At 41.9% G+C, this 25,328-nt stretch overlaps 1 protein-coding gene across 1 annotated transcript in view; it reads right to left on the bottom strand.

The window, feature by feature from the left end:
• Positions 1-22,514, bottom strand: part of MAP1B (microtubule associated protein 1B) — a 72,328-nt gene extending 49,814 nt beyond the window's left edge. Inside the window, exons 1-2 of the mRNA XM_060280224.2 lie at positions 22,134-22,514; positions 12,812-12,913 (exon numbers count right to left, since the gene is read on the bottom strand). Of these exons, the coding sequence (XP_060136207.1) occupies positions 12,812-12,913; positions 22,134-22,311 (280 nt within the window). The 5' untranslated portion in view covers positions 22,312-22,514. The remainder of the gene's footprint in view (positions 1-12,811; positions 12,914-22,133) is intronic.
• Positions 22,515-25,328: the final 2,814 nt, after the last annotated feature.

Here is a 25,328-nt window from a genome sequence, read left to right as displayed (position 1 = left end):
GTGAAGTGAAGCTTGAGTAGACAGCAGCCCATATTTCATCATGGGTTTTGCTTTGCACAAACATTTTAGATTCTACAGAGGAGTATCAACATTGCAAAGTCACTTACCAACTGCCAAGGCTACTAGAACTAAAAGCAAGGGGTGGAGGAAAAGTAACTGAACACAGATTTTTTTTCCCCTTGACATAGCAGCTTAGTAAATCACAATCACTGCAGAATATGTTATGTGCGTATTGGTTAAAAACAGATGGTTTTTTTAAATAAATAAAAAAATACAGAACTGGAATAAAACCCCAAAATTACCCATATATGGAATTAACACACTGTGGACTCAGCTCTATTCTCAGACTAGTGTGGATGCAGAGCTTTATAACCAAGAATGAGCAAATGGGTATGAGCACATATTCAGCTAATTTTGAAACATCTGCACAACCTACCAATAGATTATCAGTAGAAATAGAGATATAAAGGTACCATAATTTGATTATTTATTTAAAAAATATTAAAAATCTGTCTTGCAATACATAACATGCATAGCTGCCAAGTTATCCCTTTTTTTAAGGGATTTTCCCTTATGCTGAATAGGCTTCCTCGCGAGAAAAGGGAAAACTTGGCAGCTATGATAACATGTCGCCAAGGCAGCTTACTATTTAAAAACAAGAACAACATACAGTAAAGCAATTCACACTCAAATCTAGTACAGCAGCAGTTAAAACCTGAGCACAATACACAACTACTTACGTAGTCCTTGTGTAGAGGAACTGCGCATGTCAATCTAGTCATTCCCCACAGCAGGCTGGGGCCAGAGCCAACGGCCAGCTGCAAAGGAGGAGCTGTGCTGGGCCACAACCTCTGTCCACTCCTGGACCGGGTGACTGATATTTCTGAGTGTACTAGAGTCAAGTTTAGCCTGACACATAAGAGCCAAGAGTTTGAGGGGGAGATGTGAAAATGGTGTATGCAAGTATAACCAAACAGAGAAAGAAGAGCCAAAATCAGAAGGAAGATGCCAAGAGCTACAGTGAATCTATTGACTCCCGGAGCAGACAAAGCTGAACATTGAGAGTTTAACTGTTCAAACCATTTTAAAATTAGGGTTTCCTCCTCCTGAAAATATTAAACTGTCTGCCTTACAAAAACCTTTCCAAAAGCTACATTTGTTCTGGCATACTGCTGTCTGAGGCTTTGTTATTCACCCCACGGCAAATTGTTTCACCACACCACCCAGTACAGAGAGCTGGCAGGGTCGGTAAGTACATTCCAGATGTCAGGGGATGTTTGGTGGATGTAGCTAGGAAATAAATATACCCACTTGGTGGCAGCAGAAAAGACAGTGAGAAGGACTGGGGTTGCACACACCTCTTCCTCTCATGAGCCTGCATTTTCCCTCCTGCACCCAGTATTTCCCTGAATACAGGATCACCCTGCTTTCAACTGAATGCCACCCAAGACTTTCATCATGATTGAGTAAGGTTTTGAACTGTCATCTTCCCAGACCAACTCAAGAACTACACGACATTTCCCCCTGTCTCCAGAGGAGCCCAGTCTTTGAAATAGAGCCATTGCTCAGAATCTAAAGTGCTCAGGGGACTCTGCTCACAGGAATTTGGGCAGGGCCTTTTGGTTTCTGCCAAATGTCTTTCATACCTTATTGCTGGGGATAGGCTGAAAAATATAGTTTTCTTATCAGAGCACAAGGGAAGTGTTTTAGCTGATGTTATTTTTTTACATTCTACTAATAACAGCAGGGACAATAACGATTCTAAAATGTTAGAAAGCAAATTTTTGATGTAAAATAATGACTAGTGCTTTTGTGGTCAAATGACTTACTTTTTTTAAAGAAAAAACGGGCGATGGTGGATACTGCTAATAAATATTTAATATATTCAGCATTAGTAGTACTCATATGCAGAAGTATAAGTGGGAATACAATTAAACTTTTATAAGCAAGTGATTGTGAATAACAACTTTTTCTAGTGCCAGCTACTGGTTAAAAAGCAGGCATTAACTTCTATTGCACATTACCTTGCACACTTTTTTATTGTAGAAGCAATCCACAAGTTCAAAGCAAGCAAAAAACAATCAAAGTCATAATATTAACCTATGGTTCAGTTACATTTTGAGTACTGTGTGCAATTCTGATAGCCGGCATTTCAAAAGGGTACCACAAAGTTAGAAAAACATATAGAGAAGGAAGATCTTCCCTTTGAGAAAAACAAAAGTTTGGGGGAAAACAAGATAATTAAAGCAGAATATGACTGGCATTTATTAATAGTATGGAGCAAAAAGAAGTATGGCATCCAAAAAGAAAGTTCTTTTTCAGATAGCACATAATTAACTTGGGAAAATTCACTGCCACTGGCTTAGATGGCTTTAAGAGGGATTAATAAAAACACATAGAAGATGAGTTGTCAAGAGTTATTAGCCATCATTTCCAAAGCTAGAGGCTGTATGAATGCCACTTGAAGAGGGCCAAACAATGGAGCAAAGACCTCATTGTGGACTTCCCTTGAGCATGCACACTTCTTCAGATACCATAAAGCAGTCGTGCTTTGAAATTACAGAATTTGATGAAAAATAAAACTGAAAAGCAAATAAGATTTGTTTGATGGTACAAAGTAAGCCATTCTGATAGCCAATTTGGAAGATAATCATCCCAAATGTGCTGCAGCTTTCTGGCAGTTCAGTGCTATGAGTGAGTGGAGGTGCTAGTTTTCTCATTCATATGTGGTAGAGATGCAAGAGTGACTTGCTTTTATTCCACCCTCTGGGACTGAAGGATTGGTAGCTCAGTAGATTGTAGCATTGGTAAGAATGGCAGGGAGCAATTGATGGAGGAGAAGAAAAGAAGCAGGAGTTGTGTTGGGGCAGGCAATGGCTGGTGGAAAAGCAGAAGAAGAAGCACATCAAGTTTGTTGCCCATTTTAAAATGTTAATAATGATTTCCTGAGCAGGGGAAGCAAACTTTTTAAAAGAACCCTAACTCCACATTTGCAACCCTTTTTATATCCTATTCATTTATTTGGGAAGTAGAGGATAAATGGGGCCACTGACTTTAAGCATTAGATTCCTGAATTTTCAGACTGCACCATGTAGTGTAACAGTTGAAACACAGCTACTCCTATTTATTGAACTAATGATTCTATAGAAATACTTTTGTGTCTCCTGTCTTGCTTGTAATTGGTGGTAAAGGGTTATAATATAGATGCTCCTATTAACTTGCCTAGTAAATGGCTATACTCTACTGAATCATTATGAGATGAATTAAAATCAGATTCTCCTATTTAACATAAAATGACAGTGTCAGCAGGGTCTCCTTCCACTTGATAATCCCCAACTTGACATGCAATGACATTATCCCACTGAAGCCAAAGACAAATTATAATTCTTGATGTAATTACAGGGTTTAATGGGGAGGGGGGAGTTGTTAGGGGCAAAGCAGTCATTCCCACTTGGGTCTCTTTATGAATACAAATGGAGTTGCCACAAATTCTATATGTGATTTTGGAATCATGCTGTGATTCACCTCCAAGGAGATACCATAAGACTTAATTACTGTGCCATACACAAATAACCAAACTGTGCTAAGGTTTTGGAATTATTCTACAAGATCTGTTTTGCTTCTCCATGAAACCTTCCCCCTTTAAAAAAATATTTTAAAAATAAAAAAATTAGCCAAAAAATGCAGAGAGTAAAATACTACAATTGTGAGTTTTTAATAAGTGCTAAATTTGAAGGCTCCTTATTACCTACTGAAGAATATTTAAATCTTTTTAAGTCTTAATGAACTTCCCAGAAATTGGAGCGCTGCAGCTTAAAACTGATAATGACAACTTTAAAAATTCAATAGACTAGGACAAATGATTATGAGCAATATTAAATTAGCAGACTGCTAAATCCTGTCTTCAGACACATTAGAGCAAATGGGTTTTTATGACTCTCCTAATATATCTTTCAGATGGCTAAAACATTTAAAAGGTGTACAACAAAAAAATCTTCAAAAAGTTAAGGTGAAAGTTATTTACTCAGATCTGATACATTACCAATTCTATAGAGAGAAAAAAACCAGAAGCTTCCAAGTTCCAGAAGCTACTGCGACTCTTGTGGTTCTTGTGGATGCCAGTACAGTATTTAAGGCAACCACCCCCCTTGGAGTGCCCAGACCCAGGGCTTTGTTTCTTTATGAGCCTTGCCTCCTCCTGACACCTTTTAGCTGCTGCATAATCAGGGCTGGATTAACCATAAAGCAAAATAAGCCCGCGTTTAGGGCATCAAGGGAAGGGGGGCACCACAGAAATTTTAGTCTTTTAACATGCAAGGTTGCATGTTATTGGTTTTCGTTATTAGTTCAGCACAGAAGTGGTTCTCAAAGTTTGACATGTTTTCTACATAGAAATCACTATGTGCACTCAAGGTGAAATTGAAATCTGTGGGAATTCATCCCATGGACGCCACACTTTTTCCTGCATTCCAGTGTCCTCAAGTCAATAACCTTTTTTTTGGGGGGGGGGGACTTTGTTGCCCTCTTTTTCAGCATCGAACATTTTAGCTCATGTATCCAGAAAGCTATTTTACTTTAAAGGCCAGCACTGTGGTCAGAAGGTTCACAATACAGAAACCTGACTTGAAACAGCATATATTCCACTTTGCTTCTTAAAAACACATTCAGTTTTAGTGCTACTTGCAGTTGGTGAAATCATAGGGCTTCCCCCCCACCCCACAGAATGAACACAATCCAGGGAACTTTTAAGACATCTGTACTGTATTTCCCCAACTCATTGTTACTGTGTAGCTAGATAGCGATGCTTTGGTACAGTTGCTAACAGCAACGCCTCCACAGAGAAAACTAAGCAAGGATCCATTGGCATGAATCAGCTAAATGAATCTAACCCCTGTCTGCTATCCACCAGTTTCTTTCTCTCCAAGAGAAAGTATAAAGATGTGCATTGAAGATTTCAGTCAATTAGGGGAGTCAGAGTGGAATAATCCAAAGACCTGCCAAGCCATTATGATCCACTCTTATGAGTTATTCCAGGAATAACACTCTCCTGCAATCAGAAAACTTAAGACTGCTCTTTATGAGTTTAATGAAATAGTTGCATAGCTGCTTCAGTTTTTGAAGCAGCTTTAACTTTACAAATTTGCAAAACTGCTGTGCCATGGGGTATTGAATTTTCATCACACCACAGTATATCTACTATGAGCACCAACGGGAGGAAGGGCAGGACATAAATTTAATAAAGTAAATAGTATTAAAACTTCGCATTCTTTTTTAAAGAAAAAATTCCCCAAATATAAAACCTCACCTATCAATCCTAACAACTACCCCCTCAAAAGTGGGGTCCACTTACAATTACAAAATTAAACAAACCAGCATAATAAAAACAAGAGGGGTAAGAGATGTAGATGCCAAGTCAGCATAACAAAACAAAAACCGCTGCAAAGGGAAGAGAAGTTCAGAAGCTATCAAATGAACAAAATAAGAAGGTCAACAATAGATCTGGTGATGGTCATAAGAGAGGGATCTAACCAAACCTCCCAGAGGGGGGTGATCCACAGTCTGGGATCCACAAATGTTCTTGTGTAGCTACCAGTCACCCCTCTGAAACTGGCAGAGTCTCAAATGCTGGATGCAGTAAGTGGGCAGATTCATAGCAATGCATGCTAGCTATCTCTCAAAAATGTTTTTGCAAAGGAAGATAATAAAGCTGGAATGCATTTAAACCATTATTTCACAATACTTCTTCACAGTCCTCCAAGTCAGCTGGTAGAGAAGAAGCCATTCCAAGGAATGGAGGAAAAGGAAGGTAAATAACTACAGCTCTCTGCTGTACCTTCCTGTCCACTACTATAAAACCTCTTTGGAATGCACAGCTGTTCTCGCTACATTCCAGTGGTTGCAGCTCTCTATTCTGCACAGACTTCAACATGCACCTTGTGAGTATTCAGATGAAACTGGATGGAAACCAGCACTGCCTGAACCACACCCAATATTTCCCTATTATGTTAGAATACACCATGTCCAATAATCCAGCAGCATGCACATGCTTTGTGATTTATTTTAAGGAGTCAAAATGAAAAGTACACAAGATCAAATGCTTAGCAGGTGAATACTGGCATGCCACAACTATCCAGTTGTGAAGCAGCACTTGAACAGCAAGTATTAAGACTGAAATGGCCATTCAGTTACAGCTCAGGCTTGTGCAGTCTCCCTTCCTAATGGGTTCATCACTCCATGTAATATTAGAAGGAGAGAGCAAACAAAGCTTAAAGTTTAAAATGGAAATGCTTGCTGATAACGAAGAAAGTGTTCTTTGAAACATAGTGCTGTGGGATAACGAACGGGTATAAATATATTAATCAAATAATTAATATTGGAATATTGATGACTTTAACATGTAGTCTTTTCCATGGGGCCATTAAAGCTACACTGAATTCAATGGGACTTATTCTCCAAGTAAATGTGCATAGCACTGCAATTATGCCTCCTCCTTTCAAGGTATCGTGAAACAGATTGGTAAAAACATGGGGGTAGAAGCCAGTTGATGCACTTATGCTCAGGGAAGGGCTTTTGTTCCTTTGGATACCTCCATTAACAGAAGAAGGGAGGCCTTTTCTTATTTCCCTTGAAACCCCCAGCACGATCTAAAATTAGACTCCAGAGAGTTGAGGAATTCACCAAACAAGGTGGAAGAGTTGTAGAGGAAAAAGTGAATTGGTAAATACCCCCTACTCCTCTTGTGCCATTAGATATGTATGCTACATCAAGAGCCCATGAGCATCAGCTGGATTCCACCATGAACAATGGTTTAATTCTCCATTAATACTTCATCAGTTTTTCCCCCTTGTCGTTTCTGCTCTTGGACACTTTCAAGGATGTAATATGGGGCATGGGTTGGATACAGCAAGACTGCACTTATTGGGGTAGGCATTCTTTTTGCCCTTCTGCTGCAAATGGAAGCATCACACTGGCTCCACCCCCTGAACAAGCTGCTTACCACTGCATTATGGCATTTGGGTTCCTTTGTTGTCATAGCAACCATTAATTAGACATCTCATTTGTTTAACATAAAATACATAATGCCGACACCAGTGCAAAATTTGTTGTTTAACTTCAGTTCGTCTTAAACAGCAAGGGTACTATAATCTCAGGAAGTGAAACTCTACTTTGTGTATCATGAGGCTTAGGTGCCTCCATCTTACGGGGTTTCACTCCCTATTGTGACTACAGTCACAGAAGCATCCTTGGCTTGGCATTGTAAGGAATGGAAGAACAAAGGCCCATAGAGACAATGAAATGGGCAAATATACAAGGCAGACTGCATTTCTAACTATGCAGCTAGGATAAACACAGGTGCATCCTATAATGGTAATTTTTAGTGTCTTGAAAACGAACCTTGGTTTTTTTAAAAAAAAAAAATTCTTAGGGGTTTCAGGTTTAAGACAGACTTCTTTCCACACCTGGAACATTGCTTTCCAGCATTTTGTTCAAATACTGCAGTTCATGAAACATATTCACAACTGCACGCCATAAAGGTAGTGCTGAATTAGTCACATGCAATTAAACTGTAATCTGACACAATGACAGATTAAGCGTACAAGTCTAGACCAAAAATATTGTTCCTGGAAAATATTTCCTAGAGTACACCAAATCTTTCCATTCAAAAGATAATATAATCCTGCTTTATTCATTTGAATAGGAGGATTTGCATTATTTTAGTTCTTGAATGAAGCTATCAAACACACTGGCCATGTCAAGAGACTTAACAGCCTTTGATCAAAGTGAAACATTTGCTGCAGTGATTTCTCCAATTTCACATCCAATCCAGTGGCTTCAATACACACACCTGGATCCTTAGAAGTGTACACTGAGTTCCCCATCTGAAGGTACTTCTCAATTCTACTATATGTGCTATACAACTAACATGGAATCTGAAAGGAGACAAACCTTTTGTACATTAACCTCCCACTGTGCAGGAAGGCACATAGCTTTGAATCAACCACGTGGTGTTTCTTAAAACCTAATCCTAAATTTGGCGTTGTCACATATATATCCTTAGGATGGATTTAAAAAAAAAAAATTACTGAGTTCTGCTCTTCCTCCCAAGGGAGCCTTGGATGGCAAGAGGTGTGCAGAGAATATGCAAAGAGGAATGCAGATTCACAAAACATCATCATGTCAGGATTAGAACAGCATTGCAAAAGTGCCACAAGTAGTTAAGCTGCACCATTTACATACAGTGGAACCTCGGTTTATGAACACCTCGGTTTATGAATTTTCGGTTTATGAACACCGCGGACCCATCTGGAACGGATTAATTCATTTTCCATTACTTTCAATGGGAAAGTTCGCTTCAGTTTATGAACACTTCAGTTTATGAACAGACTTCCGGAACCAATTACACCCATGCTTCAGTTTATGAACGCTTCAGTTTAAGTACTCCGCGGACCCGTCTGGAACGGATTAATCCACTTTCCATTACTTTCAATGGGAAAGTTCGCTTCAGTTTATGAACGCTTCAGTTTAAGTACTCTGCGGACCGTCTGGAACGGATTAATCCACTTTCCATTACTTTCAATGGAAAAGTTCGCTTCAGTTTATGAACGCTTCAGTTTATGAACAGACTTCCGGAACCAATTGTGTTCATAAACCGAGGTACCACTGTACAGTATTATTAAATCAGATTTTATGTTAAATACTTTAGGAATAAAATCTCGCCTAACCTCTCTCACCACATTAAAAAAAGATGTATCGTCAAACAAATATGAAATTGGCTCATAAACTCAGCACAATCTGCATAGTGTACAATACTGTAAACATGATCAATGCAAAGAAATAGAGGAAAACAATAGAATGGGGAAAACCAGAGATCTGTTCAAGAAAATTGGAGATATGAAAGGAACATTTTGTACAAAGATTACCATAATAAAGGACAAAAGTGGTAAGGACCTAACAAAAGCAGAAGACATCAAGAAGAGGTGGCAAGAATACACAGAGGAATTATACCAGAAAGATATGGAGGTCTCATACACCTCAGGTAGTGTGGTTACTGACCTTGAGCCAGACATCTTGGAGAGTGAAGTCAAATGGGCCTTAGAAAGCACTGCTAATAACAAGGCTAGTGGAAGTGATGATATTCCAGCTGAACTATTTAAAATTTTAAAAGATGATGCTGTTAAGGTGCTACACCCAATATGCCAGCAAGTTTGGAAAACTCAGCAATGGCCAGAGGATTGGAGAAGATCAGTCTACATCCCAATTCCAAAGAAGAGCAGTGCCAAAGAATGCTCCAACTACCTCACAATTGCGATCATTTCACACGCTAGCAAGGTTATGCTTAAAATTCTACAAGGCAGGCTTAGGCAGTATGTGGACCGAGAACTCCCAGAAGTGCAAGCTGGATTTCGAAAGGGCAGAGGAACCAGAGACCAAATAGCAAACATGCGCTGGATTATGGAGAAAGCTAGAGAGTTCTAGAAAAACGTCTACTTCTGCTTCATTGACTATGCAAAAGCCTTTGACTGTGTCGACCACAGCAAACTATGGCAAGTTCTTAAAGAAATGGGAGTGCCTGATCACCTCATCTGTCTCCTGAGAAATCTCTATGTGGGACAAGAAGCTACAGTTAGAACTGGATATGGAACAACTGAGTGGTTCAAAATTGGGAAAGGAGTACGACAAGGTTGTATATTGTCTCCCTGCTTATTTAACTTATATGCAGAATTCATCATGCGAAAGGCTGGACTAGATGAATCCCAAGCCGGAATTAAGATTGCCGGAAGAAAGATTGAGGGCACTAGGAGAAGGGGACGTCAGAGGACAAGATGGTTGGACAGTGTTCTCGAAGCTACGAACATGAGTTTGACCAAACTGCGGGAGGCAGTGGAAGACAGGAGTGCCTGGCGTGCTATGGTCCATGGGGTCACGAAGAGTCGGACACGACTAAACGACTAAACAACAACAACAACAACAACTGTAAACATACTTTTGAATTTGTGAAACACAGCCATTTAGAAGACTACATCTACATATTTGTTTCATTGTTTTGTAGAAGCAAAAAAAACACAACCCAGAGCCATTTCTTTTTTCTGAATTTCGGGGGGGTGGGGTGTGCCAGTTATAATTTCTGCTACAAAATCTGATGCAATGCTTCAAGAAAATGAATGAAATTACAGCAAAAGAAAACAGCGGTGTGATCCAGGCCAGGTCAAAATACTATGCTGTGCAAGACAGACAAAAATAATCACAACATCATTCATTGGTGATAGCCACTCCTAGAATTCTACAGTATCCATGAAGTAGCTCATTATAAGCTTGCCTATATTGCTACTTATTTTTTGTAAGACAACAAATTTTTGTACAAGTTCTGCAGTTATGGAGGGGCTGTTTTTCCTCCCACCAAAGTATTCTGTGTTCATCCTTACCTGAACAGATCGCCTCTAAGAGTGTAAGGCTGAAGTCTATGCATACAACAGACTAAGATGACAGAATTGACCCTACCTCTTCAGGCTTTAGGAGCAGACTCACACTGCTTCCCTACATTAAAGAAATCCACTGCAAGTAGAAAGTCCACACAGCTGGAAGTATATATAAAATAAGACTGAAGATTATTTTGAAAAGGAAAACACCTGCATGAAGCAATGCAGCCCATTTCTACTACCTAATTCTGCTGCATGTGTACATCGGGGCTCATTCATTGGGACTAGGAGAACAGTCCTAATCCAAGGCTGGGGTAGAATGGAGCATCAGGCCCCTCCATTGCATCTGCTGCCCTGCCAGCCAGGGTGGAAGATAGGATCATGCTTTGGTTTTTTGCCCTGCCAGCTACAGTCCAGCACAGAGGCCTGGATTCATCTCCTCTTCAGGTATGGACCAGCTTTGAATCAAACAGAGCCACACCACAGCACATCACCACTCTGCCCTAAAATATCTGCTTTTGGGGTCTTATGACAGCTGCCGCAGGGATTGACGCATCACCACACTTTATGCAGGTGCAGCCGACACCCCAATCATTCCCTTTCAGCAATGTGTATCAAGGGTTATGATTGCTCTGCCCCTAACTAAGTGGGACTAAAGTCCAGGCATGGCCAAACTTGGCCCACCAGCTGTTTTGGAATTACAATTCCCATCATCCCTGACCACTGGTCTTGTTAGCTAGGGGTGTTGGGAGTTGTAATCCCAAAACATCTGGAGGGCAAAGTTTAGCCATACCTGGACTAGACCAAAACAAGCAAGTTCAGCTTGATAAACACCCCAACACTTTCCAACAAGGGAGTGAGATTCCTAAAGGTTTTGACAGGACCTTTCAGAAGGTCACTTCAGCTTACGGGCAGGATCACTAAGTTCTGTGGGTAGACTTAAGAATTACTAAATTTTATCCTGAGTGTGACTTTCTAACATTTTATTTATAAACCTGAGCATACAGACAAGACAGGAAAGTGTTCGCCACTTAACACATTTCCCTCCTTACAGGAGGCATGTGAACGCACAGAAAGGCTTGTGAACACACAAGCTTGCAGAAGAGCCAATTTGAGACTGAATCTTCTCTCTCTCTCCCCTACCCAGAATGTCTTTAATTTATATTTAAGGTCAGGGTCCAAACTAACAAAATGAATTTCAATAGGGACAAACATAAAGTTCTACACTTGGGTAGGAATAACCAGCTGCACAAATATAAGATGGAGGACACCTGGCTTGCAAATAGTACATGTGAAAAGGATCTAGGGGTCTTAGCAGACCATCAGCCTAACATGATACAGCAGCAAAAAAAAAAGCCTTTTAGAAGGTGGTGGATTCTCCTTTATTGGAGGTTTTTAAGAGGAGGTTGGATGGCCATTAAGTACTATCTGCTTATTCATATTTCCATGTCAATCTATAACCACTTAACACTCTGCCCAACTATTTTAAATGTAACTAATATGCAGAGTTAAGGGGACACGGGTGGCACTGTGGTCTAAACCACAGATCCTAGGGCTTACCGATCAGAAGGTTGGCAGTTTGAATCCCCACGATGGGGGTGAGCTCCCATTGCTCGGTCCCAGCTCCTGCCCACCTAGCAGTTTGAAAGCACGTCAAAGTGCAAGTAGAAAAATAGGTACCGCTCCGGTGGGAAGGTAAATGGCATTTCCGTGCACTGCTCTGGTTCACCAGAAGCGGCTTAGTCATGCTAGCCACATGACCCGGAAGCTATAGAGCGAGATGAGCGCCGCAACCCCAGAGTCATCCGTGACTGGACCTAATGGTCAGGGGTACCTTTACCTTTAATATGCAAAGTTACAGTTTAGGCTAAAGTGCTAACCCCAGTTTCCTGAGAGTAAGCACCATTAAACTCAGTGGGGCTTTCTTTGCACTGTTATTTTATTGCACAAAAGTGAATATACTGTATGAGGAAAGTGTAGAACTCTGCAAAAATGTTTGTCCAGAAACAGAACCCATGTGCAAGATATGATAAACAGCATAGCTGTTTACAAGGCTTTTTGCCCAACTAGGAATATTTCCAGGGAATTAAATCCCCCTGAGCTCAATGAGACTTACTTCCTTGCAAGCATGTTTGAATTACAGTCTATGGCTGTGATCCCATGTTTATATACCTGACTGTTTTTTCCACTGTATCTTACATGGTGTGGTTTTTAACCAAAGAGCCACAAATAATTCTATATACATGAACACACATTATCCAGAAGACCTATTTTGCCATGGGGGAAAAATAATAGTTTAATGAATTAAACTGAAATCATGTGCCATTATGCCAGTAGGTATTTTTACATTCTTTTGTGCTATTTATGGGTAAAGAGAGAAAAATAAAACCTACCCCGCACATCTGGAGAGAATCGAGCTGAATGGCGAGACACAAAAAGCTTAAGTTCTTGATCCAAGTTGCATTCAATAAGGTTTGTGTCCCATGATCGAATCCCTAAAAATCAAGATAAAAATTAAATACATGTAATTATTGGATATAAACAGATTGCATATTTTTGAATTTTATTTTAATAAAATCTGTGCCCTATCTGAATACTCTATGCTCTTAAAAGCCACATGGTGATTAAAAACAAATAAATAATCTGTTCTCATTTTCCAGGACCCCATTCCATCACCATGCTAAGCATTTTCTAGCACTTCTGAATACAGTACAATAGTTGTTCAATGAATTTCTGCTCAAGCCCTTGTAAACACAACTTTAAGAACTGTTACCCTGTTTCTCATATTTTAAGACATACCCATAAAATAAGCCATAGCAGGATTTTTAAGCATTCAAGGAATATAAGCCATACCCCGAAAATAAGACATAGTGATAGGCGCAGCAGCAATGCCGGCCGCGGCTGGAGGAGGAGGAAAAAAATAAGACATCCCTTGAAAATAAGCCATAGTGTGTTTTTTTGAGGAAAAAATAAATATAAGACGTGTCTTATAATATGAGAAACACGGTACTAGTTTGGTTATTATGTAGCAGGATTACAACTGATAATATTTTCAAACCTATTCACAACATAGTTAATTTGGAATGGTTGTGGGGTTTTTTTTACTCATTCTGCATGCATAAAATTCTTGTAACTTCTTCCTAGTAACTATTTTTTGGCAACATTTTATTTTCAGTAAATTCAGCAAATTAGTTTTGCTTATGCACCTGAAACTTTGCTTATGCACCTGAAATAACATGTAACATACAAAAAACAAACTTCCCTTATTGAAAAATACTGGTTTGCAATGGACAAATCTGTTACTCTGATTTACTTTGAAAGCGTACATTGGATTTAGGGTATATTGCCTCAGCTGAGACCACATTTCTTTACTCACAATCACTAACTTGGATTACATTGTCCACTTCTTTATGTATAAACACAATGGAAGAGTGAAATTCTTTTACTGTATTAGTCTTTATCCATATATGAAAGTGTGGCAAAAACTCAAAAAGTGGTGACTAATTTTGAATAGTCAACATTTAGTTGGTGTCTTTCACACTTTCATTTATTTCCCATATGACTCAAAATCCAAATCCCTGTCACAAGAGGAAACTTTATTTTTCATTTCTTCCCACAACAGCAACCTTGTCAAACTCGTTAACCACACTGCAGTTGCAAAGGAAAGCATGCACCACAGTGCTATAAATAGTAGCAGTAATAGCAGTGTGCCAATCTACCCTTTTGTTCTGGGCTGTCCATAATAAATGGATTGTTGGGTTACATAGTTTGTGCTTGAAAGAAGGCCTTCAGCTAGCTAGCTGTTTTGATTCCCAAGCAAAAGTGCCTGGGGTTGGTGGACAGGGAGTGTTTTAAATGGGGCCCCTCTGGCAACCAGCCTATCTCCTGCACCAGCACTGACAGACAGACAGACAGACAGACAGACAGACAGACAGACAGACAGACAGACAGACAGACAGACCAGGCACCATAGGCCTGAACACTGTCAACTGGCACCACACCCTGATAGCTCCTTCTAGGTTGGTTTGGCAGTCTTAAGTCATTCCATTGGGTAGCACACCTGCTTTTCCATCCTTCACACTTGCTTTGCTTCAACCCTGCACTGCTTCACCTTGCTTCACTCCATCATTATATTTGATGGAGTGAAGCAAGGTGAATTTGACTTCCATCCTGTGTGCGACTATAACTCCCATCCCTGACTCTAATCTGGTACCTCATCCCTAGCCCTCCAGCCATGTTTTCTGGCTTTAGCCCTCATGCCTACATTTCCATCTCAGATCCAGACTCTGTGGCAACTTGTGACAAGCCCAAAGCCTCACAACGTTTTTTATGCAGGCAATTACATGTGGATGCTAGTCTTTCTTTGAGTCCTGTATGTATAAGGCCCTCTTTTTCTAGTGAAGAAATCGCTCACTTTTCCCTTTGTAGGACTTCAATCTCTCCTGTACATACCACCAGGACCAGCCCATCCAGGAGGTCAGGTGAGCAGTCACAGACCTTGGGGTTTCGAATTTCAGTGGCACCCTGTGCAATACCAAAATTCGGTGCCTCTCACCTTCCATTCTACCTAACAGCTGTGGTTCCCCCTGTGGCACCACACCCAGTATGACCAAACAGGTCGTGCTCACCTAAATCCACCTATGAGGTGAGGCGGCAGGATCCAAAGGAGCAGTAGATGCCAATTTAGATCTTTATTTCCCTCTTATTCCTGATGCAGATGTTCACTCGCCCCCAGATTAATGTGCTGCACTAAAACTTTTAAACCAAAGTGCACTTAAAAAAATTAAAAAGAACAGAATTTTACTGTTTGCTTGGGAAAGGCTTCCCTGTGATACAGGGCTCTACAAGACACAAATACTCAATGTTAAATGCACGTAATAATCCAAGACAGTTTTAGGATTGTAACTTTATATTTTAAAAAAGCCTGCAAGCAGTAGTTCTAAATGGCAGAATAAGCAGAGATGTTTTGAAAAGCAAGTCCAAACTAGTTGCCATGTCATATTTCAAAAGGTCACTTGCCTGTTTTCAGATGGAGGAAGTCAAAACAAAATCAAAGTACATATAGAAGAAAGTTAAAGAAACTCTAAATGGTCAAATTGTTTGTCTGATGTAGAAAGAAAAAAAGCAGTGGAGTCTAGAAGACTGTGCTTATACACTTGTGTAAACGGAAATGGGGATCCTGTGAACCTACTGATATTGTTGGAGTGCAACTCCCATAAAACACAACCACTGGCTATGCCAGATGGGTTGGTGGGAGTTTGGGTTCAACAGCATCTGGAGGACCACAAGTTAATCATCCCTCATTTAATATATGGAGCTTGAAACCATGGAATGGTTTTTTAAAAATAGGGGAGCTTTACAGCACAGTAATATTTGTTTGTTGTTTAGTCTTTTAGTCATGTCTGAATCTTCGTGACCCCATGGACCAGAGCACGCCAGGCACTCCTGTCTTCCACTGCCTCCCGCAGTTTGGTCAGACTCATGTTGGTGGCTTCGAGAACACTGTCCAACCATCTCGTCCTCTGTCATTCCCTTCTCCTTGTGCCCTCAATCTTTCCCAACATCAGGGTCTTTTCCAGGGAGTCTTTTCTTCTCATGAAGTGGCCAAAGTATTGGAGCCTCAGCTTCAGGATTTGTCCTTCCAGGGAGCACTCAGTGCTGATTTCCTTCAGAATGAATAGGTTTGATCTTCTTGCAGTCCATGGGACTCTCAAGAGCAGGGGTCCCCAGACTTACCGAGCGGCGGGCCGGTGCCCGCCGCGCCGACCGCGCGGTGGGCCGGACGGCAGGGGAGTGCGCGCGCAGCGGGCCGGAGGGCGGGGGAGTGCGCGCCCGTGCGCATGCGCACGCGCACACGGGCGGGAAAAAAAATCGCCGAAAATCGCTTGTGCGCATGCGTATGGGCCTCCCCCGACCCGGAAGTGCACCAGAAATGACCTCTTCCGGGTCGGGAGAGGCCCGTACGCATGCGCACAAAGAATTTTCGGCGATTTTTTGCCGATTTTTTAGATCGCCGCTGCGCCGCGCGCCGCGAGAGCGGGCGGCGGCAGCGGGCGGCGGGGGTCGTCGCGGGCCGGATTGGAAGGCCGATTGGGCCGCATCCGGCCCGGGGGCCGTAGTTTGGGGACCCCTGCTCAAGAGTCTCCTCCAGCACCACAGTAACAGTAATATCAGAATGGGTGAATACTGCTAGTTGGAACTTTACTTCTGTCCCAGTGTTGAGATTTTATCATAGTTTATATTATAAAAAATGTATCTTGATGTAGCTAAGGAGACATAATTTCAAGGGACCTAGCTAATCATATAAAGCTTTTAAAAGTTATGTGAGAGCAGTTTTAAATTCTAGCATTTACTAGCTTAAATTCAAAATGCTTGCAATAGCAACAAAATCTCACTAGGGAAAAAAAAGAAAGTCTAGTTTTCCTCTTTCGGGAGTAGTGGTTATTTTATGTGCAGTAAAATACAGCCATTCCAATGATGATTCTGTACCACTAATGTCATTCACAGTTGCTTGATCCTTCTGTTGCACATGATCTTGGCAAAAAAAAAGGGGGGGGGATGTCTTAGACAATTTTCACACAGTCCTTATCTAGTTTTAAAACAATCAGCTTGTTGGACAGATTAAAAATTCCAGATATAAATGCATCTATTTTAAGTGCATATATATGTTCTCCATATGTGTTAATGGTTAAACAAACTTTGAGGCATATTGAAATACTTGCAGATGTGTTTTAGATGGAAAGAAATACGTAATGAAATTTGCTGATAATCCCTGATGAGTCACTATCTGGGCTGTTGCAAAAATTTATTGCAAAAACTTATGAGATTTATATAGGATGAAAAATTAATCTGCTGTATTTTTGTTGGATATGTTTACTAAATGTGTCAGTCATATAAGCTAAATCATGTTCCCAACCATTTAGGGCACTGGAGTTTCTGAATTCAATTTTTGCTGAAAAGCCTACATCATTTAAATTAGAATGGACCTTCCTCCCATCAGTAATGACCGCTAGTGTCAGAGTCCAAAGGGGGGGGGGGAGGCAGATCCACACTTTGAACTGACTCATAACATCTTCCTCAACCAAATGCAAAACTTTCTCCACTGAAAAGTATAAGGAGAAAGGAAGGTTGAGCCTGCAATAGGAATATAGATGATACTAGGTCAAACTATCTGTCCTTCTAACCTAGAACTGTCTGCGTGCTCACTGATCCAATTTCAACTAGAGATGCTACAGATTGGACATAGGACATTTGTTCACAAAACATCTGCTGTACCACCAAACTACAATCCTTCCCCTAAAGAAAGAAAGAAAATCTCTGAAAGGTGTGGTGCCCACTTCTTCTGGTTTATGGATATGTCCAGGAACAGAGCCTAGGATTTCTTGCTCTGAAAGCAATAATCATACTCTCCCTCCCAGAGTAAGCCTGAGCTTACTGATCTGTGAGCTGTATCACACGTGCATACTGGTATCACCTATTTCTTCCATACTTAGTGGGTGATGAATAAGCCATGTGTAAACTGTGCCTTACACTTTAAGCTGCAATCCTACACAGTTATGCATATAGCCCCATCTAAGTCAACAAGAGGACGAAAAACTTCACCAAATAGTTTTCAATGACATTTATTCTCAGTGCCATCCCTTGTATAAACTGCATACAGTCAGAGATTCAAAAGTAACAAAAAGAAATAGTATTACTTCGTGACGGTTCTTTGTTCAATCCAGTACAGGGAGATATCAAAGAGAGGATGTTTTGACCCAGTTGCTTAGTGTAGAGATACAAATATGATGCCTGTTTTGAATCTGACCTTCGTTTCCTTTTAGATTTTTACTGTTCTTCCATAGAGTATATTCAGAATTTGTTTAATGCAACATAATAAAACAGTGTTCATATTTCATGGTTTCCAGATATCACAAGCATTTCATTGTGAGCAACATTCAGTATCATTTGTCATGTGGATAAGATAGAATTGAATATATATTCTTGTGGGGTCATATTTGCATTGATCATTTATGATCAGACCACTTGGTGATGGGCAATCACAGCACAAAGCATTAGGTAGCCAAATTGAGCAATTTGCCTTCTGCTGTTTAAAAATAAACTCCAGCCATATATCATTTGTAGCTGCATATCATGCAGTATCGTTGCAGCAAATTGGGAATTGTGTGGATCAAAGCCAGGACTATGTATTGAAAATAAAATGTGGCAACTTAGTAACAATCTATTGCCAGTCATCAACACAGCTCCATGATTCAGCAGTTCTGACAGAAACAAGACAGAAACACAACACAAAATTCACTAATACAGGGGAAAATCTGGAAATAGATAGATAGATAGATAGATAGATAGTCTGCTGTTATTAATGTGAGTGACTAATGAAATTCCAATTGATATCAAGTTGTTTTCTTCTGTGGGAAGAGAAGCAGGCCTTACAGCAGACCACTCCCCTCCATTAGCAACCAGGGCACACCCACAAATCTTGAGTTTTGTACAGATCCTAGAGTCAGTCTTTTAAGTACTGAAAAAGGGTAGCCAGCGAATTAAAACAAATAGCTTATGGAGATTATTAAATAATGCTGGACAAAGTCCCTCTTGACAATTTTTAGAACAAAAACCAAATCTTCACCCTTCAGATCATTCAGGATAAACCTCTAATAAGTCATCAGTACATGAAGTCTTCTCAGATTTCTCTGCAGTGAGTCTCATTAATCTCATTAATCCAGCATATTCAAGGGTGGTGCCCAAGGCACAAAACTGAGAGCACAGGTAAAGTTACCTGAAATATTGAGGCCCTTGTTGGGAATGCATACTTCAAATGAGAACTTACAGTAATATGTCCACTCATTAACTATATAATCCAGGCATCCCCAAACTTCGGCCCTCCAGATGTTTTGGACTACAATTCCCATCATCCCTGACCACTGGTCCTGTTAGCTAGGGATCATGGGAGTTGTAGGCCAAAACATCTGGAGGGCAACAGTTTGGGGATGCCTGATATAATCAAGCTCCACAGAAAAAGAAAAATCTGCATTCTTCCCCAAACCAGGTTCAGCATAAAATCATTAATAAGAGACCCTGGATTTCTAAAAATAGCATGTATTCCTCTCAATCTCTAATCCAGTTTTTTTAAAGTAGGCATTGCTTCTAAGGATCTACAACCAAACAATAAAGCAAGTGGGGGGGGGGAATGGTGCAGGAACAGAACTTATTTCTTCTGGGGGAATGTGAGCAAGTTGGCATCAGATGCCTTGAGAGCACAACACACATCCATTTACTATATCAATTATTAATAACTTTAAGTAAGAAACAGCTAGTTCAGGCTTAAGCTAAAACTTCAGATAAAGCTAAAAAGAAAATATCCAGAGCAGTCTAAAACAAAGACTTTCATTCTGAGCAAGTGACGTGACATTATACAATGGGACAGATAAAACAGGTCAATTTATAAAAAATAGCCACCAATGCAGGCAGTAATGTCTTCACTACAATGTGGATTCGAGAAAAGATGCACAAAGAAATTATGAGTTCGAACCACTTGTAGGGAGTGAAGCAACAATAGGAACCAACTGGAGCTCTCCATCTGCTGAACCACACCTATATAGCAAGAATGTAATCAAGGCACTGCCTAAGGGTTCTTTGAAAATGGCAGATTCCTGAAATCCCTTGTTCTCTCCCAGATAAAAGCCAAAACCCACTAGAAATGAAATGCATTTGCTCAAAAACTTACCGGTAATATTAGCCCACTAATGACTTGTATGAAAGCTATGAATACTGCCTTTTAACACTTGTGCATCATTTATCCCATTTGCAGTGCACAACTGCATTCCCCAGAATGACACAATGCAGAGCATTATATTTAAGATCATCTATAAGAAATCCACTTGTTTCGGGCAGTATTCCAATGCTACTTTTATAAAATACAGTACTGTAAAAGTTAACAATACAGTTCTATAGCTGGGCAATGTCTGTAGCTGGGCAATGACAAGATTTAACAGGGAAAGTGCTCAAAATTTTATAACCAGGGCTTCTGTCCTTTATTGTTACTGTTGTTTTTCTTGGAAAAATTTTTTCCTGAAGTTTCAGTTTTGTTCTAAGGTTCCTGAAACAAACCCCAGAATACTTATGGCTTAAAGTTAGAAACAAAGGAAGCTGCTGCAGCATCTCTTGTCAGGAGCTGCACCTTTTGCAGCTTAAGAGATCATTCTCAAAATCTTTTTTGCTTCAATTTGCAGGCAGCAAAGCCTGTCTACTTTCCGATGCTTATTTAACGCATTTTTCTTTTTCTCCTTGACTGTGTAAACGCCCTTTGTCCGCTATGGGCTGCCATAGGGACCGCACTGCGGACTGCACCACGCCCACAAGCCGGTATCTCTGGGCAGACTCCCCAGCAGCAGCACCAAGAGGCGAGAAAGAGAAAGCAAAGGAGGGACTGTTGCTGGCTCTGCAAAAGACCTGAACGACCTCTGCTCTGCCCAGCTAGTTTGGGAGGTTGGGGAGGGTGTCTAATGACAATGCTGGGAGCGAGAAGGCGGAATGACTCACAGAAGGAAAAAGTGGCGCAAACTCAAGATCAACTGCTTTAAGAGGATGGGAGGAGGGGGTGGTGTCCCCTTGCCACCTTCCTTGTGCCAACTGGCGCAGCTAAATGCAGAAAGCCAGAATTGCAGGTCTTTGGAGGGGGGGGGGGAGTCAAAGAGCCTGTCTCCCCGCTACTCTGTTGCTGGTGCAGGATTCTCAAGAGCCATGAGCATCTCAAGGCACCGCTATGAAGTGAGACTACCTTGGACACCCACCCACCTGCCCAAGAAAGAAATCCCCACTGGATTCCTGCAATGCCTCCTTCTTACATGGCTTTGCAAAAAAAAAGGAGCCGATTCAGAGACTCTTGTTTGATGAGTGCAATGTTGTACAAGCTTCCCCAACCACCACAGAGAAGGCGGTGGGCAGCGGGGTAATCAACTTTTCTCTGACTGTATTTCAGGGTTGTTGGTTTGCTGTCAAAGTCAGCTATGGTTAAAAACAAAGCCATTAATTATAAGGGAGCCATTTCTTCCATCTCGCCGCGTCCCCCCACCCCACCCCACCCCGCGCCACCTCCACCCAAGAACTGCAGCCAGCCAGTGGAGAAAACACACCCTTCCGCGATTCCAGCTGCAGCTTCTTTCATTCCATGCGCAATGCAACTCCAAGAGGAGTCTGAAACGGAGTCAGAAGAGGCTGGATAGGAAAGCCGAGGCTGATGGAGATTGCTGCCAACTCTACAGCCGCAGTTCTAGACAGGGGATCCTCCTCGCCCCCTCCCAACACACACACACACACACAGGGGTGGGGGAGAGGAGAGGGAGCGGTTGCATCAATTTCCCCTTTCTCGACCTTCTCTCTGTCTGGACCATGAAGTCAGCCCAGTGAAACCCCGCACCGATTTCAACCTCAGACCACAATGAGCAGCAGATCCGACGGGGAGGCGGCTGTGCCAAGGTTAGATCATGCACAGTCACGGGCTTCGATGGCGCAGAAACCCCCTTTGGCTGCGGGACTTTTCGCGCCACGCAACCTGTAGGTCGCCTCTCCAGCCCTTTCCCTCCCCACCCCACCCGACTGGCCGTCCCTGGAGAGAGAGAGAGACGGAGGGCGGCAGCTGAAGTATCTCTTCGCCTGGCTCCTGAAGGAGGGAGAGAGGAAAGGAGGCAGGAGAGCTGCCTGGCGGCGGCGCCTTACCTCGCTCTATATTGCCTATGGCTCTCCTCAGATGCTCCTCGGTGACGAGCTCGCCTACAACGACCAGGAGGTAGAATTTGCTGTCGAGAAAGCGGTGCGACAGGCTCGGCGAGGGGGGCACCGCGTTGGGGAGGCTACAAGACGGCTCCGTCTCCGCTTCCAGCACCACCGTCGCCATCCTGGCAAAGCCCCTCTCCTCCTCCTCCTCCTCCTCGCCTTTTCTCCCTTCAGGCAGCGGCGACGAGAGAGGAGAGGCGGCAGGACGAAAAGGCTTTTAGTTCCAAAGAAGCGCCTCCCTCCTTCCCTCGCGAGGGGCGGGAAAAAAAGCCACAAAACCGCGCGCTCGAGAGGCACCACCGCGCTCCAGGCAGCCGGGCGAGTGAGGGAGGGCGGGGAGGCGGCGGCGCTTTTATACCGAGACAGTGCGGGGCTGGGACCTGGCGAGGAGGAGGAGGGAGGCGTCGGCGGAGGAGGAGGAGGAGGAGGGGACCCGGCACAGCCACGCGCGCTGCCTTGCTCGCTTGCTGCTGCTGCTGCTGCTGCTTCGCCAGCATCCAGCCCCAGGCAGCTGATGTCATCTGCAGCAAATCATTCCCATCGCTGCCTCCAGAAGCAGAAAGGACGAGGTGGGCGAACAATGCCCGGGCGAGTAGACCGGGGGGCAAAGAAGGCCCGGGCCTTGGTGGGCCCAGCCCTCGGGCTCCAGGGTCCGGAGGTGAACCTGCCTGTCACTTTCGACGCGCAAACGACCCGAGCCGGTGCATTTGTTTACTCAGAAGTGTCCAATGAGGCTTGGAGCGCGCACGCGGGGGCGATGGAGACCAACAGGCCCCGCAGTCAGGGGAAGGGAAGGCCAAGCCAAGCCAGCAGGCGATCCTTTTCTCCTTAGCAGACCCCGAAGCGAATAGGTCGGGGAAGAGGGTGCATAAGGTCAGGCACGTTGTGTTGGGTGTGCCAGGTGCCCGGCTGCTTTGGTTTTCCTTTGTAACCCAGCAGGGACATTCCATTTGCACTGTGAATAAAGTGGCAAGAGGTGTTTGTTCTTCTCCCTCCCTCTTTGGTGACGCCAGAGCCCAGGCATCATTCAACAAAGCTGACTGGCGAAATATTCCCAACGCCACTCTCGCCACAGCAGCCACTGGAAAATTGCAGAGGGTCTCGATGGAACACTTAATGGTTTTCGCCCCTGTCTGTGCCAAATGGTATATGGTCATTCGTTGTATATTTATTTTAAAAATTCCTTCCAGTAGCACCTTAGAGACCAACTAAGTTTGTTATTGGTATGAGCTTTCGTGTGCATGCACACTTCTTCAGATACCTATATTTATTGTTTCTTTTATTTTTTAATATTTAATTCTATTGTATTGCAATTTGAATTCCGTAACATACTATAGAATTGAAATGGTGCAGATTTCCCACAAAACATCCTGAATGGCCACTTGTGGTCCATGAACCCCAGTTTGGAAACCTCTGGTTTAGACAAAAAGAGGTGCTTCTTCATTTAACCAACCGGGAGAGGGACTTTTCAGTAGTGGCACCCTGGTTACATAATAACCTCTACAAGGAGGTTTGCATGGCAACATCTTTTGAGCACCGGGTGTTTCCCCAAGCTTATTAAATAACTGAGATATTCTGAGCCTCTCTGTTTAAAGTATGTTTCTAATGGGGGGGGGGGGTCAGCAGGTTCTGCTTTGCTGAATTTAAGCAAATTTCATTCCTCCCTTTTTTTTAAAAAAAGTTTTGTTACTATATATGTCAATTGTTTGTACATATTTTTTTGTAAGGCTTCGAGATAACTTCATGGTATGGAACAACATACAAATATCATAAATAAATGAACAATTAACTTTTACCTACATCGCCTTTTGTGAGTTTCAGCTGGTATGCCGGCCATGCCCTTTCCTGGACAGAGACAGCTTGAGCCAAACATTTGTAACCTCTAGACTGCAGTGAACTCTGTGTGAGGCTGCTCTTAAGGTTGGTTCAATAACTGCTGCTATGGTAGTGCAAAATGCAGTGGTCAGGATGCTCAGTGGTACATCCTACCGCACATTTATAGCATTTGTGTACTAGAGGAGTTCCACTGGCTGCCTATTTGCTACCAAGTCAAGTATAAGGTTATGCTGCTAAAGTCCAGTCAAGTGATCTGAGTGATCACCTTCTTTACAATCCAGACTGTTCATTGAGATCATCAGAGGAAGCTCTGTTAGTCATACTGCACCCATCAGAGATTTGTCTGATGGGAAATACTGTGCAATAGCCTTTCCCTAGATATATGGTAGGCCCTTATGGTAATGGTGTTCAACCAGCTGGTTAAAACATACCTATTCATGACAACATTCTCAAGCTTTGATTTTTAGCACTGGCTCCATTAGAGATATCAGATTATCTGTAGTGTTTGTGTGGTTTGTTTTCTTTTGTATTGATTTTATGCTGTAAACTGCCTTGCTATTTTATATGGAATGCAGTTTGTAAATGTTCTGATACTGTATATTAAAAATGTAAGTTTATTGCACAATGCAATGATAAACAGGACGTTAGAACAAACAAACCAATATAAAACAATCAAACTTCTCCAATATCACATTAGAAAAGGAAAATGCATAGGTGAGCCATGCATTTTCATTATACAATATATCTATAAATGCCAAACATATAGTATTGATTACAACAGCGGACTTGTCATTGACAACCTTCTTTAAACCTTGGAGACAGTCCAAGGTTTATATATTTAAATATATAAAATCTGGAGTATTGAGATAAACTTCAGGATAACATACCACTTTTTTATTTTAAAAAAGTGGATAGAAGGTGGTCTAGGTTTTTCTGGTGAGAAATAATAGAAATAAATGAAGAGAGACTAGTCATTGTAAAATGTATCTCTGGTAATGTTGTCTCTGATTGCTCTGCAATGATGTTTCTACAAGTGCAACAATATATGATAGCCAGACCTTTAAAATATTTTAGTTTCTGTGATACAGTTTTAGCTCCAGTGATTTCTAGCTGTTTTTATCATTTGTATTTGTGTCAATCTTTTTTTGTATTTGAGTTTTATGCTTGGGTTGGGTGTTTAAGGTTCACAGTGAGGTTTGTTAGTTTGTTGCACTTTTATGCCTTTTAATTGATTTTGTACAACAGCTAGAGATACAATGTGCAGCACAAGCACCGAAGTAACAATATAATCACAGTTTGGCA

Source organism: Zootoca vivipara, chromosome 10 (assembly GCF_965207765.1).
Source record: "Zootoca vivipara chromosome 10, rZooViv2.hap1.1, whole genome shotgun sequence".
Lineage (NCBI taxonomy): Eukaryota > Metazoa > Chordata > Lepidosauria > Squamata > Lacertidae > Zootoca > Zootoca vivipara.
The sequence above is the reverse complement of the archived record's forward strand: the minus strand, read 5'-3'. Positions and strand labels throughout refer to the sequence as shown.